This window comes from Grammomys surdaster, unplaced genomic scaffold (assembly GCF_004785775.1).
Source record: "Grammomys surdaster isolate TR1022 unplaced genomic scaffold, NIH_TR_1.0 61, whole genome shotgun sequence".
NCBI classification, from domain to species: domain Eukaryota; kingdom Metazoa; phylum Chordata; class Mammalia; order Rodentia; family Muridae; genus Grammomys; species Grammomys surdaster.
In genome coordinates this window covers 72,898-92,455 of record NW_021604563.1, presented here as the reverse complement: position 1 = coordinate 92,455, position 19,558 = coordinate 72,898, and the positions used below count along the sequence as shown (strand labels likewise).

The 19,558-nt window shown below is 36.6% G+C and overlaps 1 protein-coding gene across 1 annotated transcript in view; it reads right to left on the bottom strand.

Moving 5' to 3' along the window:
* The window catches only part of Zmat1 (zinc finger matrin-type 1), a 31,222-nt gene extending 14,547 nt beyond the window's left edge, over positions 1-16,675 (bottom strand). The window contains exons 1-5 of the mRNA XM_028783462.1: positions 16,515-16,675; positions 4,922-5,028; positions 3,357-3,458; positions 3,098-3,272; positions 1,579-1,647 (exon numbers count right to left, since the gene is read on the bottom strand). Of these exons, the coding sequence (XP_028639295.1) occupies positions 1,579-1,647; positions 3,098-3,272; positions 3,357-3,458; positions 4,922-5,028; positions 16,515-16,578 (517 nt within the window). The 5' untranslated portion in view covers positions 16,579-16,675. The remainder of the gene's footprint in view (positions 1-1,578; positions 1,648-3,097; positions 3,273-3,356; positions 3,459-4,921; positions 5,029-16,514) is intronic.
* Positions 16,676-19,558: the final 2,883 nt, after the last annotated feature.

Sequence of the window (19,558 nt, the reverse complement as noted above, 5' to 3'; positions counted from 1 at the left end):
ATATTTAGAAGGCTATGACTCTGTGTCTTCAAATTTCTTAAGTATGAAGCATTTACATGTCTTACTAAAGAAGTGAATTTGGAATTAGTAGTTTTTAAGCAGGGCTGAATTCTTTTTGCCAATATGCTCTCAAAAGATATCAACATTGCCAGTCCATACCTCACAGTCACAAAAGCTCTAGGAATATGTGAAGACCTATAGTAGTGTAGGCAGAGTAGGGACAGAGTTAAGTAGACAGTAACAATTCAGGAGGGAAGACAGTCACAGCTTGACATTTCATTAGCTTTAGAAACTGAGAATAATGTGGTATTGGGGAGTTGACAGTTAACTATAGGTTTTTATGTTGGAAGAGTATTGATTTATAAAGGCTCTGAGGTGTCCAAGTGAAATAAGATCTACTATCTTGACATGTAATCTAAAGTTTGATGGAAAGGTTATGGGAATATAGATGACAGATAAAAGCAGGGGAATACACAGAATTGAGTTTGTAGAGTCAGGTAAATAATGGAACCTGGGAACACCTAAATCTAGGCAATGAACGAATAGCTTTATTAGAAAGCAAATAAATAGAAAGAAAGAACAAGACAATGAGGAATTGTGCACGAAAAGAATAGAATTTTAAGAAGTTAAGAGTAATGAACATTTTCACATAGAGCAGAAAGCCTACCTAGAAAGAATAGGTGAAATACAACAAGACAGGAAATGAAAGTAGAAGAGAGAAGATGACAGAGCAGTAAGACACAGCAGTAGTGAGAAGGTGCTTGTATACGGACGAAAAGCATGACAGAAGAGCAGATATACTGCTTCAGTCGAGGCCAATCTCTATGCTGTACCTGAAGTTTTGCTACCCTTTCTTATCTTTAAGCCATCTGGTCATTTTTTTTAAGTCTTTCCACTTCTATCAATCAAGATCACAGAAATCTATGAACTATGATGTTTCATTTCCTTTGTTAGCAAAATATGTGCATAAACATACCTGTAGTCTTTTGCAATGAGGTATTATTAATTAGTTTACATATTTTATTCTTTAGGGAAGAAGAAATAAGAAGTATATTCCTATTTATACTACCAATAATGACTAGCTTAATACTCCAAATGAATATTAGTATATCATAGTGATCTGAAGTACTTCCTTAAAATAACATGGAACCACACCACACATACATACTCATATGTGATTTTTGAAATTAAGAGACATAAAAGACTTTCTGGCTATCATTTCCTATAAAAAACAAATCAAAGTATAGGACTTGAATATTTGAACACTATCAGTTTTTTTAAAATAAAAGAAAGTGGTTTATAAATAAACTAGTATGTTTTATAAAATACAAACTTCCTATGAAAGAGGTTAGAATACTTTTCCTGTTTGCCATTTGTATTTCATTTTGCTGAAAGACTTTTCTCTGCTCTTCAGCTATAAATGTCTTTCTAGAATCATTTTTTTTTGTCCATACTATAATGTTATGGAACATTAGCAGATCATTTAAAGAAGGAGGAAAGAGCTTACAGTATTTGCTTGGATTATTTCGATCCAAAGGGATGCTAGAGGAGAAAGGGATAGTCTGTCTTTACTCCTACCTGGAGGAGGCTTCACAATAACAGACTTCAGGAAGGTTGGCGGGGCAGGAGCAGTACTGGGTTTATCATCTGTAGAAACAATTGTAATGAAAAATTATATGTGCTCATGTATTGCAACTGTATCCACTGTACATAATTAAAGAAATTCTCTAAAAATAACTATCTTTCTAGTTTTTTAATGACAGGGATTGCGGATAAAGGAACTTGTTATAAAGGCTCTTTTGAGGATAAATGTGACCTAGTTTGTTCACTAAAGACATGGGACTGATGGAATATTTTACACCTAGTATCATTTGAGCATATTCATTTAAGGAAACAATAGAAGCACGGGAGCCATTTCAAGATGATTTTTTGCAACTCCCAGGGTAAATCAGATGGCAGGAACTTCTAAGTTGATATTTTTCTTGAATAACATATCTGTAATGTCTTAATTTGTGATGTTTATACCAGAATGAACTCTCAGCAATTAATAACTTGAAACCATATATTTATTTTCTGTCTTTTTCAATTATTCTCCTCCCCGAAGCCAATAAAATGAATTTGGGAAATGCAGATGAGTCATTTACAATGGTTTCTCTTGTAAGGCACAATGACTCTGTCCCTTTTCAAACCAATAGATACATGGAAATTTTAGAGACTAGAATAAATTTAAAAACTAATAACAGTTTAGCTTATTAAGAAAAAATAAATTCTAATAGTCTGCAGATGTAAACACTTTGCTCTGGACAATATTTATATGCTATATGACATATGTCATACCTATATGATATATGACATGAATGCTGACTTTTTTTTCAGAAATGAATGCCTAATAACATAGTGTTAAGGTTCTTGTGAATGTGCTAAATTATTTCATCTGATCGATCATTTCTGTGGTAGCATGCAAGTTTTTCAAAATATGATCTATGCTTTCCAAAATGTACTCTGTCAGTTCAGGTAATTGTTCATTCGAACATCACTAGAAGGAAAAAGAGGCAATATTCTATAATTCTCTGCACTTTGGGGATTTAGCATACTCTAATTATTCACCGGCACTTCATATTTAGGGAAATAAAACAATGTATTATCAGGATTGGAAGGGATTCTGAAATTTAGCTTGTTTCTTAAAGCTGTGGTGATAAACACTATACACTATAGGGATTATAATATATAACTATTATAGGAAAGACATTGATCTGAATAGACAAGTGAGGCAAAGTTTTAGATTATAGTACATTAAAAATTATGACAAGGGGGAAAATATAATAAAAATCTAAGGTTTTTGATTTCTCTAGCTGCTTATTATTATTCACAACATGTAGAAATCACATATTTGGAATGAGTAAACTGAATAGTGGTCATAGTATTTCTTAAAATTCAGTCAGCCATTATTTCTGCAGACAAGGATGCAGAAAGACACAAAGCAGAAGAACAATCAAGTTATCTAACATGCAGTAAAAGTTTGCTCTCTAAAAGGATGGTGCAGTGTAGGAAAAAGATATATTAGATATCTGAGATAAAGAGATGAATAGAATCTTACCCATCTTTGGTGGGCATGTGGATGGAGATACTTGACTATGCTCTTCCAGTAATTGCGTCTGAGTTTGAGAATGGCTCGTTTCCACACAGTGAGATGGAGCAGCAGCTGCGGAGTCAAAACTCATGTTGCAGAGACCAGTAAACGGGTTTCTGTTGACTTCTCCACTCGTGCACACCTATAAAAAGCACATTTTTTTATACTTTTGAAAGATTCAAAAATATACAGTTTAGAATCATGATATGCAGCATAGACGACTCACCTGAGAATTTCCAACATCCACGCTCACTTTCCTACCAGGCACTTCATTTTGTTCTCCATGCATTTGAAAAAAGAACTTAACATTTTGAGCATGTATTTCACTCTGAAAAAAGATATGGCTTTGTTTATTTAACAAAAGAGACACCTAAAATGTAGACCTCTCTGAACGTGAGAGCAGGAAATGAGTTTTAGCACTCTGCATTAACTTTTTCTTTTGAGACTTGGGACTTCAACAGGCTAGGCAAATGACATATTGTTGAGCTATAGCCTCTACCTTTCACTGCAAGAACTATGAAAGAGTTTCACTCCCTTTAAATCTCCAACTCTCAATTAAAATTAAAATAGAAATCGTTCTAGAAATTTAAAGACAGTATTTTTATGTTTTCATTATCATACTAGTTATAAATTAATGGGTTTCATTATGACATTTTCATACATGTATATTTTAATTATATTACTATTGTCTCTTTTTTCTCCAGTGCCTGCTAATTCCCTTTTCTCCAATTCACTACCTCTTCTATTCTCATGTCCTTTTATATGTGACACAATGGTTATCATTAGGATTGCTTACAGAAAGATGGAGAAGAGATATTTATGGGATTGTGAGTACCTTATGAAGGAATACATCACTGCAGAGATATCTCTCTTCCCCAGCAATCATTAATTGCTAATAGATCCACAGGAATTGATAAGGCCTCATGATCTCCTGCCCCTAGCAACTGTTTGTCAATAGATCTGTGGCGAGGGGGGCTCATAAGCCTCTCTTACCTCAATGACAGGGCAGCCAAATTTATAGTCTACATTTATTATAAAGGAAGACTCTAGGAGTTCTATAGTATCTCTCAAACTTGCTAATACATTATATTTACTATAGTAACAGCAAATACAAAGGGAGGCAGAATGGTGTGAAGAAAAGAATCTTTGCAGTAAAAAATCATTGAGTTTAGCCATTGAACTGATAATGGGGTTCCCAATGGAGGAGTCAGAGTGAAGACCATTGGAGCTGAAAGGATTTGCGGCACCATGAGGAGAGCAACAATACCAACCAACCACAGCTCCCAGGGTCTAAACCACCAGCCTGGGAGCACTTAGGGAGGGATCCAGGGCTTCAGCTGAATAGGTAAGAGTGGAGGGCCCTGCTGGGCATAGGTGGAAGAAGAGATCCTTGACCTCATGAAGGCTGGACGCCCCAGGGGGTGGGAATTTTGAGGGTGGGGAGGTGGGAGTTGGGGGGTAGGTAGGGGTTACATCCACAGAGAAGAAGGAGGAGGGGTGAGGGGATAGGGGGTTCCTGGGTGGGTGGGGGATGGGGTAAGGGGACAACATGAAATGTAAATAAAACATCCAATAAAAATTTTTTAAAAAAATCATTGAATTTAATCTAGATTCCCTAAATTTACAATTGTTTGTGACTATCCTTTTCTGAGCCAATATTCTCATCTGTCACATAGAAATGATACTTTGTTTCAGGTTCTTATACTAATCAAGTAAGATGACTTAAATGAAGTTGACGGCTAGGCTTAAAAATGTGATTCCTCATCCTTATTCCCACTGTATTCAACCAACCTCAAAATGTGAAATCCTTTCTGATTCATGCTGTAGAACCACTCCACATGGTTTACAAAAATTATTTGTAAAATACGCAGATTGTTCTTGTCCGTCACGGGTGGGATCTATCAATAAAGAAAACATCTATCATATCAATGAAACTTGAATTAACCAAATTTTTATGTTTGGGGGTATGTAGTATTATCCTTTTCCTCAAATACACCATTCAATGTTCACATAGCTCTCTCTCTCTCTCTCTCTCTCTCTCTCTCTCTCTCTCTCTCACACACACACACACACACACACACACACACACAATGTATAATATGACAATAATTACCAATTCAGAATGGTTAATTCTAGACAATAAAGTTCTAAAGGATTAGTTAAGTGAATACAAGTAATTTGATGAACTTCAAAAAATGATTTAAGGTATCAGTAATGAAAGACTGAATTAAAAAAAAACCCTTGATGTTTTGTTTAACAGAAGACAATCCTAAGAAATATAAAAAAAAAATCCTAAGGTATCTATGTAAGACTGTCACATAGATTCAGCCCAAAAATCATTTGGGAATTGTCTATGATGGTCAAATCTCTCCTACTGTTCCAAAAATACTAGGTCACTTATTTGTACACTCAGATCTCACATAAGTTTCCCTCCAAATATATAAAGTCATATTCATCTACTACAATCAAAAAATTTATGCTGTTGTGCCTCTGTCTGTAATAAATAGCACATACCAAATAGTTTTATATCTACACTTTAGTTCCAAACTTATATCTAATGTCCTTAATAGCGTCACTGTATTCTGCTGCCAATGTTTATTAGTTTATCTATAGGTTATTAATCAAAATCATCAAACTTTTGCTTATTATTTGGTTAAATGAGTAAGTTTGTATAACACATACCTTCATGGGTAATATAGTAAATATAGTAAATAAATAAAAGTTTTCTTAAAATACAATATACCCAATTTCTAACAATGTTAATATGATACACATACATATACACATAGAAAGTTACAGAATGATATAAATTTATATCATATAATAGTTACAGAATGATATAGATACAGAAAGTTACAGAATGATATAAATTTATATAATATTTATATTATAAAATTGTAAATTATATAAATATAATAATGGTATAAAATAATGATTAAATTTAAACATATTTAGCTCTTGAAAGTGGGGCAGACAAGAGATGAATACTTAACATTTTACTCACTATAACTTTTGTTTTGTAAAAGCATGTAGAACTTTCTCTATATGGTAAGGATAGATATCAACATAATGGTAAGACCTCAATTCAAATAGTTATCCACTCATAAAATGCCTTTGCAGGAACTGATGAAATCAGCCTGTAGATTACAGTACCTTGGTGAATTTCAGGAATAAAGTATATTATATAGCATAATATGGAAACTCTTGTTTAACCTGTATCATTCCTTCTCAAATCCTAGATGGCACAGAATGAAGAAATATATTTTCATGTGTAAGTGAAGAAGCAGGTAATGAAAATCGTGTTTTACTTTGAACTATAATAGTGTACACATGTTGTTAAAAGCTATCACCTAGCAGGCTCCTCAGAGCTCCAGACTTTAGGCAGCTGTCTCCAAATTGGATCTCCAAGCCAGCTCTGGAAATTGTCTGGAACCTGGCATCTCAAGTTCTAGGGATGTACAATAATTTTAGTTTCCAGGCTATTCTAATGTTTAGCCAGCTTCCCTAGCACCAGATTGACACCAACAGCCTTGGGTTTCAGCTACCCTAAAAATCATGCTGATTCCTCTAAGTCCTGGTCCATCAAGCCACCTTATATAGACCCCCAACCTCTAAGCCAGCTATTGTGAATACAACCTACAGGCTTGTACTTGTAGACAGAAACTTTAGTTTGCCACAGTCCCAACTAGGACCTTATACCTCTAGGCTAATACTTACAGGGTCACCATCCATGCTAGAACATGTGGTCATGCTCTAGAAGATTAGTGTTCAGGTGTGTCCCACTAGTTCTTAGTGCTGGGCATCTTCCAACAGACCTACCAGCATCACTTTTGTATCAACAGTACCCAGGCTGGTCCCTGGAGCTCCATGACCTAGACTAAGCCCTTATACTTATTCAGTTCCCAGGAACGGAAATCCCCAGACTTTAGGTTTGTCAGTGCAAGTTCAAGAAACAGGACTATCATTGTGGACCCAGGTTCTAGGTCCATTCCCAAATAACCGACCAGTAAGTCTACTGGATTCAGACTTCAAGACAATCCTGAGAACTTGGCATGCTCATTAGCTGACCTAAGCAGAAAAGCCTGCACAGGGATACTAGCACTGAGCCTCTTTGAGGATCACATCATGTGGCCTGTCACAAATTTTTGGGCAGGCAATCCTTTAGTGGCAAAGTAACATTACTGAAGGGAAATTTCTTGAAGAAGAAACAGTCATTCCCCATCTGGGAGCTTTTCCCACTCTTGGGAGTTGTCACTTTTCCTTAATCTATGTTTACTCCACCATATTTTTTCCTTTAAAACAGTACTGCTAAGACTTTCTGTTTTAACTTATTTCCTTAAATGAGATTTGTTCTAATTTTGTTTATTAAATGTCATAATATATCCAAGTTCAAAATCTTAACTATTCTGATTCCTAACAATTCTGATTTATGTTATTTTCCCATCTATGTCTTCCTTTGAATTCCACATAACAATATTTTATCTCATTCCCTTTGTATATTTCAACATGATTTAGCTTTACTAATACTAATTATGCTTAGCTTTATGCTACATATTCTAAAAGGAAGAAGAAGGAAGATTAATATAATGGGGATCTTTTGTGTTAAACTCTTAGACCTTAACACAAATGTATACAATAAATAGTACTTTGTACATTCTGATTTAGGAAACTGGGAACAAGTAAAACTAAAATAAACTGCCATATTTTCTTTGGTGGAGCTGGTACATAAATCTTTGTTTTACATTGACTCTTTCCATTATATATGTAACATACATAACTGCTAAACATGTTTGAAATGACTAGTTCCTAACTCCAAGGAGAGTACAATTTAACAAGGAAGATAAGGTGTGTATGGACAAATTTTAATCCCAAGACCAAAATGTTTTAGGTGATAAAAGATGTAAGAAGGTACAGTATATCTTCTTGAGGGAACTGGGATTAAACTTACCTATAGATAACAGGTTTTAACTACGCTTTAAAATACATGTAAACAATGGACTCTCACTAACTAAGCTATAAATAAAAATGAGATCATGACATCTTCAGGAAAATGGATGGACTGAAAATCATACTAGGTGAAATAAGAAAGATTCTAAATGAAAAATATTCCATGTTTTCTGGCATATGTGGAATCTAGATTTAAAAGTATATGTATGTGTGTGTGTGTGTGTGTGTATATATATATATATATATATATATATATATATATATATATATGTGTGTGTGTGTGTGTGTGTGTGTGTGTGTGTGTGTGTGTATGTATGTGTGTGCAGATCATTAAGTTAAGAAGGGGATCATAATATGGATGTTGAGATCTTAAGAGATAGGGGGAATAGATACAGGAAGCAGAAGGAGTATTACTTTCTAGGGATGGCAGAGAATCAAACATGGGAATCAGGGGCAAAGAGGAGGGCTGTGGGGAAGGGAGATAAAATAGAATAATATATAATGATAGACAAGAAAATGCCAAAATGAAACAAATTACTTTATATGTTAACTGTCAACATTAATACATGTATTTTAAAATTAATAAAAATACCATTATATATAAAAAAATAATGAAAATTATAGAATAAAAGTATTCAGGAAAGGCAAGAGTATATAATACTAGAAAGCTTAGAATGATACCAAATAATGACAAGTGATAATAGGGCATTTAATTTATATTAAATAGAGAGAAATGAGTGACTCAACATGGATATCTCTAGACAGGAAGAAAAACAACCATGGATATCTCAATTAGTTGTAGATGTCAGTTGTAGGATTGAGGCTTGAACCAGAAGTGGCTATGGAGATATAGAGAAAAGGTTCATCTCTCAAAAGCAAAGGACATTAAAGGCCAAGCTTAGCATTTGCTATCAATGTGGTAGACAATTAGATCTATTACAGTTAAGCTTAAGTAATCCTGTTCCTGATAAGAGGTAAAGATTCAACCTTACCATCTACAGTTATATCACTGGAAAATTCTCTTTATTAGTATATCATGGAAGTGTTGAAGTCCCAAGTTTAGTGTATAAAGTTGAAATATATGAAAATGAGTGATGATCCAATCTTGAACTATTACTTAATATGCCACATCTTTGTTATAGTCACAAAGCAAATATACCCCAAAGAAATTTATATAACACTGTTTTTTAGAGCAGTAGTCACATTAGCCAAGGTACATAACTTGTCATGGTGCCCATCAACAGATAAATGGTTAATGAAAATATAGTATTTATACACAACAAAGAGATCCATCCATTCATACACAAGAGTGAAATTTTGTCCATTGCAGGAAAATTATTGGACATGGTAAGTAAAGTTAGCTAGACTCTGACAAATATTATGTTTTTCTTCTATGCATAATCCAGATTAAATATAAGTAAATATACATTATATATCTGATTTTTTGTTTTGTTTTGTTTGTCGAGACAGGGTTTCTCTGTGTAGCTTTGGCTGCCCTAGAACTTGCTCTGTAGATCAGGCTGGCCTTGAACTCTCAGAGATCCACCTGCCTCTACCTCACAAGTGCTGGGTTCAAAGTTATGCACCACCACCACTCAGCTATATATGTATTTTTTATTAAAGACCCATATGAAATCATGAATTTTCTTTTATTTAATATAGAATTAAATCAACTGCACTAATGAATCCTATCATTATTTGTTTCAATCTAAGCTTTCCATTATTATTTACATACTTGCCTTACTTGAAATACTTTTATTCTATAATTGTTAGTTAACAGGATATGTATATGTATGTATGTCATAAAAGCCAGACCATGTGAAGGAAAGAAGTCTAAACATGGATAACAAGAAGAGAATAAAAGAGATTAATGGGGGGAAGAACTACAAATATTAAATATGTATTTGGCAGAAAGAAAGGTAGAAAAAGAAAAGAGGTAAGGGCCAAGGGACAAGAAGAGAAGGGAAGTATGAATAAATCACAACAATGTTTGTATTAAGATGTCATAAAGAGATGCATTATTTTGTATTCTAACTACCAATATCAATGACAAGTGAAACAAAAATATACTTAGGATTTACTTTCTCTAAATAGCAAGTTGTCTTAATCAACTCAAATGTGATTGAATCTCAAATTTTCTGGAACTCCTTCTCATGCATCATTATTGTTATTGAGGGTTTCAGGATTGGGGATGGGACTCATCTGGCAGAGTGTATATCTTGGGTTCAATCCCAAGCACTGCATAAACTGGAAATGGAAGTAAATACCTATAATCCTAGCACTTTGGAAGTAGAGAGATTTTAAGAAATAGCACCAAAACTCATACCTAGAGTTTTTGATTCAGTAGTTCTTGGGTGGGGCTCAAGCTACAAATTGCTCACAAATTCTGTAATACTGCCAATGGTGCTGGTACAGGAACAATACTTTGAATACTTCTTGGAGTTTCCACTGAATCTACTTTGATTTCCTAACATACAGCAAGTATAAATGTCCTTTTGTCTAGTATAAAATTCCTCCAATATTTACAATTATGTTTTTTCTTTCCCTTTCTCTTGACTTCTTTTGTGAATAAATTGTAGTTCCTTCATATGATGTGTAACTTAACTACAATTTCCTTAATGATGTCATAACAATGACCATAAAAGGGACCATCGTTTTGCTGTTGTTTTTATGTTTTGAGAGGGTGTCTCATTATGTAACTCAGGCTGGTCTTGAATTTATATCCTTAGTCTCCTAAGTGCTGCTATTACATGAGAGACCACTGCACTCTGCTCCATCTTTTTTTTTTTTAAATTCTGAAAAACATAAAATTTAGCATTGCAACTATTTTAAATATATGGTTTAACTATGTAGTATTATGTATACTTAAACTCTTATTTTGAATATGTATCTTCTCCTGTTAATGTAGCCAAAGAAAATGTCATACCATATTGCTGATTCACACTTCAGCTGGTTCCTGACAAACACATGGTTTTATTCCACCTGGAGTTGACTAAACTATACTCCTTAAGACACAATTATACGGACAGAAATGTTTCTGGACTCCAAAACAGATCTAATATGTATTTATATTCCATTTACATTTTGTCTTGCTATATTCAACTAATCACTTCAGCCTTTTAAGATCTCTTTTGGGCTGGTGAGATGGTGCAGTGGGTAATGGTGCTTGCTGCCAGCTCCAAAGATACCCAGAGAACCTGTATGGTGGGAGGACAGAACTTATTTCTATTGGTTGTTCTCTGACTACCATGTTCATGCTGTGGCCTATGTCAACATGTACCATCTCTCCCAAATTAAAAACAGTATTTTTAAGTCTGAAATGTATTATCAGGAGTATTATAGAAGTCAGATTTCTACTGAGACCAATTTTATTGCTTCTTAGGGACCATTCTATGTGATATAGTTTCTCCTCAAGCTGCATGTCCCCTACATTCATCATGAATGTGAATGTATCTACTCAAAAGTGAAATATGAATCTTGGAAAGATTAGTGATCTTCTCAAAGTCATACATCTATTATGGTTTAGAGCCAGGATTCAAACCTAATTCTGCTCAAGAGTTCCCTGAGAGCTACTTCTTAAAAAGGTTGCAGTGTGATTGTAACCCCATAGGAAGAACAACAATATCAACTAATTGGATACCTCAGAGCTCCCAGGGACTAAAACACCAAACAAAGAGTACACATGGAGTGACCCATGGCTCCAGTTGCATATGTAGCAGAGAATGGCCTTGTCAGTCATCAGTTGGAGGGGAAGCCCTTGGTCCTGTGGAGGCTTGATGCCCCAGTGAAAGGCAATGCTAGGGCAGTGAGGTGGGAGTGAGTGGGTGGGTGGGTTGCCTCATAGAGGCAAATGGGAGGGGGTGGTAGGGAGGTTTGTGGAGGACAGAGTGGGAAGAGGGACATTTGAAATTTAAATAAATAAAATAACTAATAAAAAGGTTGCAGTATTGAATGGTAGACTTCTTTAGGCTGGACATTTGTAAGAAACAAGTCTGACTTTAATGAGAAGCTATTTTGGCTCAGGCTATTGGCATCTGACAGCTGCTGTGAGAGGGAGAGTCAATTTGCTTGATGTGTCCCAAGTGGCGAGCACTGCCTAGTACAAAAAACTTCCTTTTAAAGAACTAGCTCCCAGAGAACTCTTGAGCCCATAAACGGAAGTGTTTGTCAAAGAACTGGGATTTAGGAACTGAGGCATAGCTGAAGAAACCTGAGGCATGTGTATCTTCCTTTCTTTCCCCTTTTTAATATTCTTCCCATTTTCCTCTTCCTTATTAATATAGAGAATAAACATTGTATTGGTTGGTGGGTAAATATGAACTTAAAAAGCTACCTAATTTAAAAAGAAATGAGTTTTAAAAAGCATCAGACCAGGGCTGGAGAGGTGGTTCAGTGGTTAAGAGCACTGCCTGAAGCAGATTCATGAGAAACACCGAATGGTACTGCTAGTTCAGGAGTCTGACTAGTTATACTCAAAGATATACTTTTCCTACTTTTTTATTTGTGTTATAATTTTACTATCAATACTACTGAGCTTTTTTTCTTTTGTTATTAAGCATCTGTGTGTACACTGGTGTATGTGCATGTGCATATGCAGGCCAGATGAACACCTTTGGTATCTTCCTCAGGAATGCCATCTATGTCCTTTGAGACATGGACTTTCACTGACCTGGAGCTCACCAATTAGGATAGACTGACTGGCTAGTGAGCCTCAGTCGTCCTCCTGCATCTGCCTCTCCAATGCTGGATCACAAGTATGAGCCACCATACGCAGTTTTATATGGGTTCTGAGGGACAATTCAGATCCTTATGCTTTTGAAGCAAACACTTACCAAATTAGCTATGTCCACAGACCATTACTGAATTCTTTGCATAGCTATTTGAGACTTATTTTTATCTGCTTTTGTATGTATGTACGTACATAAATGTATGCCACGAGCATGCATTAGTGGGTATCAGATCTTCTGGAATTGGAGTTACAGACAGTAATAAGCCTCATGATGTGGGTGCTGGGAACTGAACTTGGGTCCTCTGGAAGAAGACTAACTGCCCTTAAACATTGAGTCATCTGCCTAAGCCCATTTCCGATATTTCTAACTCATTTGTAGGTTCTTAGCACTAGCCAGTATGGTTCACACAAACTGGCATTCAGTGATTACTTAGTAAATGAAGGAAAGACCATTAACTAGGTTTTCTGTTGGAGGACTTAGTGACATATGACCCAAAGTTTTACTGAAAAATAGGGAGACAAAGGAAAATGTTTTGTAATTGCTATGAGAAAGGTAATTGCCATGGGAACCATTTAACAACCAAAATGAAATCTACAATGTTTTCCAATCTAAAATACAAACTCAGAATTTTTTAAAAGGGAAAATCAAATATGCAACAAAGGTTAACTACAAATATATGTAGCATCACTACTGGATCAGAATTCATTTTGTCATAAACAGTTTTGAAAAACTTCACTTAATGAAATATAGAGCATCCTAAAAAGCCACCCAACTCCCCCATCCATGAATCCTTTGTGTGTTATGTCTTTTTGCATATTATTTTCTTGGCATTTCTTTTGCTTGTTTTAAGTTTGTTGTTCAATATCCCAGTAGAATTTCTTTGAAATTTTTAACATTCTCTATATGACAATTTTTACATCTACTGCCATTTGCTTGTCTTTGTGAATGTTGGCTACAAATTTTATGTGAGCCAGCAAATGCTTTTTCAAACTACTTTTAATCATTTTATCAGTAGTGATCTTGTAATAATGGTGACCTTGACAATACTCTGACATATTTTAGAGCCATATCTTAATTAGAATTTAGAAAAATAAAAATGTATTAACACACAAGTAATCAAGACTTTTTCCTTGCCTTTTTGTATATTATAGCTAGAAAAATAGTGTTTTATAGATAGCTAAACAAAATTCTGAGGCCTAATAGTGTTTTGAATATTACAATGTGTTGAATCTGCAATTTTTTAAGTGAAAATGTAAGGGATTTTAAGCTTGGACTTCAGAGTTAATGAAGAATACTTAACTAAAATGAAAGGACAGACAATCTGAGATTACAGTTACATTTCTTCTTTTTCATATCATAGTAAAGTTTTTCAATAGTATTTCAACACAGATTTCACTATTTAGTGAATATCAAGTGATAACTATCATCAAGGCTTCTTATGAATTATTACTTTTGTATGCAGCCACCAAATTCCACCAAAAGAAAGAACAATGTAGACTCCAAAATCATCAACCATATTTTCAGCTCCAAGATTAATCTCAGAGTTTGTCTTCCCCAAGTCCCTTACTTCAGACATGGAAGCCCAAATCAAGGAAATCTGGGACCAATTCAGGGTCCCAAAGTATAGTTGTTTTATGAACATCATAATCTGTATTTACTGTGCCAGACTCCAGATATTGTATTGTTTTGATTTTATTAAATTACATTTTTTCATTTTGTGTGAGTATACATGTGCCACAGTGTGTGTGTGTGTGTGTGTGTGTGTGTGTGTGTGTAGGTCAGAGGACAACTTGCAGAAGTTAGTTTTCTCCTTTCACCATGTGGGCTCCTGGAAATGAACTGAGGTTCTGAAGCTTGCTACAGGCTCCTTTTCCCACTGTGCCATCATGCAGGCCCCTGAAACTCTCTATTTTATAATGCTTCTATTATTTGCACATATTCAAAGATACTGTAACCAAAGCAGTTACACAGTGAGGCAAAAAGCCACTTTTCTATGAAACACTTTCCAAACTTTACTACAAACTGGTCACCAGAGCCAAAACTGTTCAATGTCTACAAAACAACTCTCATCTATTTGCTGGCTATGGTCAAAATTTGCTATACAAGTTAAAGCTAGGAGTGGTGGCACAAACCTATAGTCTCAGCATTCAGGAAATGGAGACTGTAGGATCAGTTTACAGTGAGTTTGAGGCAAGTATGAGATACATGGGACCATGTTTAAAAATGAAACAAAAATAAGGTGGGGGACAACCACAGAGTCCCCTTGAAAATTTAAAAGCCCGGGAGTTTCCAAACAATGATATAATTCATGGCTGATTGAAGACTTTACTCTTTCAAAAACTGTCTTCAGTTAGACTGTTAATAAAGCATGATCATATCACAGTGGATTCCCAATTTCCATATTTAGTAGATGGGATTAATATAATGTGCCCACTGCAGATATTATCGGGGATTTTTAAAAATTGTTTTGCCATTCCACCAAAGTGAAAGATGTGAAATACTATGGAATTGCACACAAGGGTATATAATTTATAAATCAGAAGAAATTATTTTATGAGGTTAATTTTAATGAGTGTCTTTATCCAAGAAAATGGAATCTAAACTGTTCCCTCTATTTTTACATTCATAATCTTTCACCTTGGATGTACATGATCAAGATAAGGTAATCCAGAAAATATTTTACAGTAATTATTAAATCTGAGCGTTTCTGCAGCAGAATCAGTTTTAACCATTTAAGAACCTCTCCAAAACTGCTTTAAAACACATTGCCATGGCAAATTTCACAGTCTAATAGTAGGCTGCTTACAGATACATAATAGCCTGTGCAAAAGGTCGGTTATACTAAAACAATCAAGAGATAGCTCTCCATGTTTGGCACAGTAAGTGTTGGCAGGTACAACAGCACTTACTTGAACCCAAAAAAAATGTTAAAAGATGGGCCCTTAAACCCGGTTTTACTAGGCCATAACCTCAAATACCAAAGAAAAGTCTCCAAACGATGTCTGAAATCTGTGCTGCAAAACACTGTTTCTCTTCAGTTACAGGCCTCATTGCCTGAGAGGATCCTATGACCCTAGCATCCAACAAATTCTACTTGAAAGCTCAAGCACACATGCTAACCTTCCCAAATTGCTGACTCCATCTCTCTGTAAATATCGCCCTGAGTTTCTACACTGCAAGACGTTGAATCTCACCAGGGTGGGTGGGTAGAGGTTCCTGTTAAATTTCTGATCATCCTTCTTTACTCTTGCTTTCCTTTCCCTGGCCCTTGAGATTCACAGCACTTCTGCTCTGCCTCCTCTTCCCAAATCACATGTCAGCATCCTACTTCACACTAAAGCATCTAGCTAAGACAAAAATGATGTTTATTTCTACCCCCCTTCAAACTCCTGCCTTAAGAGTATCTGTCATTCTTTTGCCTGGGGGCCTTTGGGGAAGGGGAGTTTAGGGATGCCCTTCGCAGCTTCAGTCCTTCTGACAGTCTAGGGCCTAATAAGGGAGGGGGTGGGGTGGGGTAGGGTGGGGTGGGATGGGACCAAGCCCAGCGGAGCAGGGCGGGACGGGGCGGGGCGAGCTTGGCCTTTACTGCGCCACAGCAGGTGGGGGGTGGGGCGGTGTCGAACCGCGCCCAGTCCGGGTTTCAGGCCGGCTTCAGACTGGCGGCGAAGGCGAACAGGCCGCCTTCGCGTCCCGGGACGGGAACTCACCTTCTCTGAGGCAAGGGCAGGTGTCTACTTTAAAACTACTGTCCCCCCTCCCCGCCGCCGCCATAGTGGAGCCGCCAAAGCTGCCGCCGCCTTCTCCACAGCACCGGCAAGTGAGCAGGCAGGGGTGGAGGTGGCAGAGGAGGGAGGCGCCAGCAAAGCCGCCGCCGCTGCCACCGCGTAGGTGGCGGCGGAGGCGACAGATTAGGGAGCTTCCCGGAGATGGGAAGACCTCGCCAGCTGAGCTACAGCTTTAGGCGACGCCGCCGCCGCCGCCGTCGCAGCCTGGCGTGCACAATTGCACTGGCGTCTGGATTCCGTTAGGCTTTTTTTAGCACCGCCTTCCCCCAAGCTCCACCTCCCGTCCCTCGCTTCCTCTTTTGCAACCAGAGCCTCGCTCTGGCTCCTGGCTTCGGCCAATAGGAGAGCCGTGCACCCGCACGAAGCCTTCCCTTCCCCTGTGGTTCTGCAGCACCGACCTCCCTCCGGAGAGGAAAAGATGGCCAAGGGCGAAGGGCAAAAAGCGCGGGATGTAAAAACAAATGTCCTTATATGGTGGGGACTGACGCACTAATATAACAGCAGTTTTTTCTTTTTTTAAATGTCAGGCTATCTCTTGATCCCACCTCCAAAATCTCTCTAAAAGACATTTTCCCCTGTTTTGAAATAAGCAGGACCTGGTCCTTCAGTCTAAATGGCCCCTCAAACAACAGCTTAGCCATCTAAATTACGGAGAAAATCTGGTGCTCAGTGGAAGAACCGAACTATTACTCAGCATTTAATTCTCATCACTTTTACCCAAACCCCTCAGAACTCCAATATTTCATGTTCATTTCTCTGCCTTTAAAACATACTAATTGTCACATAGACGGATGCTTAAATACTGTTATTTTTTGTTACAATAAAAAATACACATTTAAAACCAGATATTGTGAAACAATATTTTTACTTTGAAATTTTCATATGACTATGCATTTAATGGAAATAATCTAATTGGCTGTCCTGTTGTGAGGTATTATTTGTATTTTCCCATTATTTGTAATTGCCCAATATTTCAGTTTGTTGATCTCAAGGATTACATTTTAAGGATTTTGCAAAATGATCGCACATGCAGATACACATTATTTAAAAGTAAGCACAATTATAATTATTTTCTAAAGAAATTGTTTTACAGATAGATCAACTAACTAAACTTATTTTTTAAATTTTTTAACACAAAATTTATTCTGTACTTCAGATAATGCTTATTATCATACCTAAATTAAATTTGAAAGAGGCTAAGCTATTTTCCAGCAATGGGGTTTATTTTTAATTTAAAAAGTAGTTATTTAATTTTATGTGTGCTTTAGTGTAAGTACACTGTAGTTCATGCAGATCAAGGACATCAGAAGAGGTGTCAGAATAACTGTTATGTACTGCCATATGGATGCTAGAAACTAAACCCAAGTTCTCTGCAAGAGCAGTTAAGTACTCTTAACAGCTGAGCCATCTCTCCAGACCCCAAAAATGAAATTTAAAGGAATAAATTTGATCCTTGGTAATTAGATTCTTTTTGTAGGCATGTTTTTGTACACTGTGTAAAGTTTACCCTTGTGATATCCAAATGCTGATTTCTGTGCCCTGATATCTTCTTTCAATCTGGACAAAACACTGTAATGCTTATACCAAGAATCTCCTGTCTCAAGTTTGTATAAACAGTTCTTACCATTTATTCTCTGCCTTGTCAATAAATGCTGATTGACCAATGGCTAGGTAGAATAGAGAATAGGGTGGGATATCTGCCAACCAGAGGAAGTAGAGAGGGGAGAGAGGGAGATTCAGATTAGCAAGGAGGATGAAGGATTTGGAGCCATGAGGAAGGGGTCCAGAGAGAGGTCATGGAAACACACATGAAGTCCAAAGAGCCAGATCAATAATAATATGCAAGAATCAAGGGATGGTGCTGGGAGGCAGCCAGATTAGCATAGAAAGTAAAGATAGATCATTTAGTTGCTCAGCTATTGAGGTGCAATTCTAAATAAATCTTGGTGTTTTCTGTGTGGATATTGGGGACTAATGTAAGGTAAAGAAATATAGCTACCCAATTAATTTACTGCTACATTTGTATTAAATAAATTAATTTTCACTTTTCAAATAAATTACTGCTTATATTCTATGAGATGTTCCCATCAATCGTTCATAAACTCTGTAAGGGTTTTTACATTAAAAATCTCTTTTAAAGCCAGGCAGTGGTGGTGTTTGCCTTTAATTTCAGTACTCAGGAGGCAGAGGCTGATGGATCTTTGTGAGTTCAAGGCTAACTTGGCCTACAGAGTGAGTTCCAGGACAGCCAGGGCTGTTATACAGAGGAAACTCTGTCTTAACAAACAAACAAACAAACAAACAAACATCTGTTTTAAAAGGAAACACATAAAAAGGAAAAAAAAGAAAAATAATAAATAAAAGGAAACACATATCCTAGTATTGTAAATGTCCCCAAGGATTCATGGCTGAGGAGTTTACAGGCCCCAGGGGGTGAACTTGCTCCTATTTTGCTAAATGGATGTAATAGCAAACTGCCTTCTAAATTCCTGCCACTAAACCCACAGTTTAGTGCAGCTCTCAGACATGAAAGAAGTTTCTTTGTGCAGTAAACAACTGGATACCAATGAAGACACTTGCAAGCAGTCAAAAAGTACAGAAGTGTCTGTGGAATGCTCAGTCACATATGGGATATCTGCATCACATTTCCTTCTGGCAAGGTGTAGGATCCATGGAAGAAGAGAGGATAGAAGGATTATAAGAGCCAGAGGTTGGAAACAACAGGGCCATTGCATACATGAACTCACACCCTTCACAGGATCTGTACAAGATCAAGACAATCATATTCCAGCATTGATGAAGGGGCTTTAAGAGCCCCAACCATAGCTGAGTAGCTATTGATCTGTTGAAAGCTTCTAGGGAAAGGAGGGTCAGTTTTCTTTAAGGCTGTGGTCTCTGGTAGGTCCACCATACTCCAGTAGATGGTCCCATAACTGTGAATGTATGTGCAGCACAAATTGGACTCA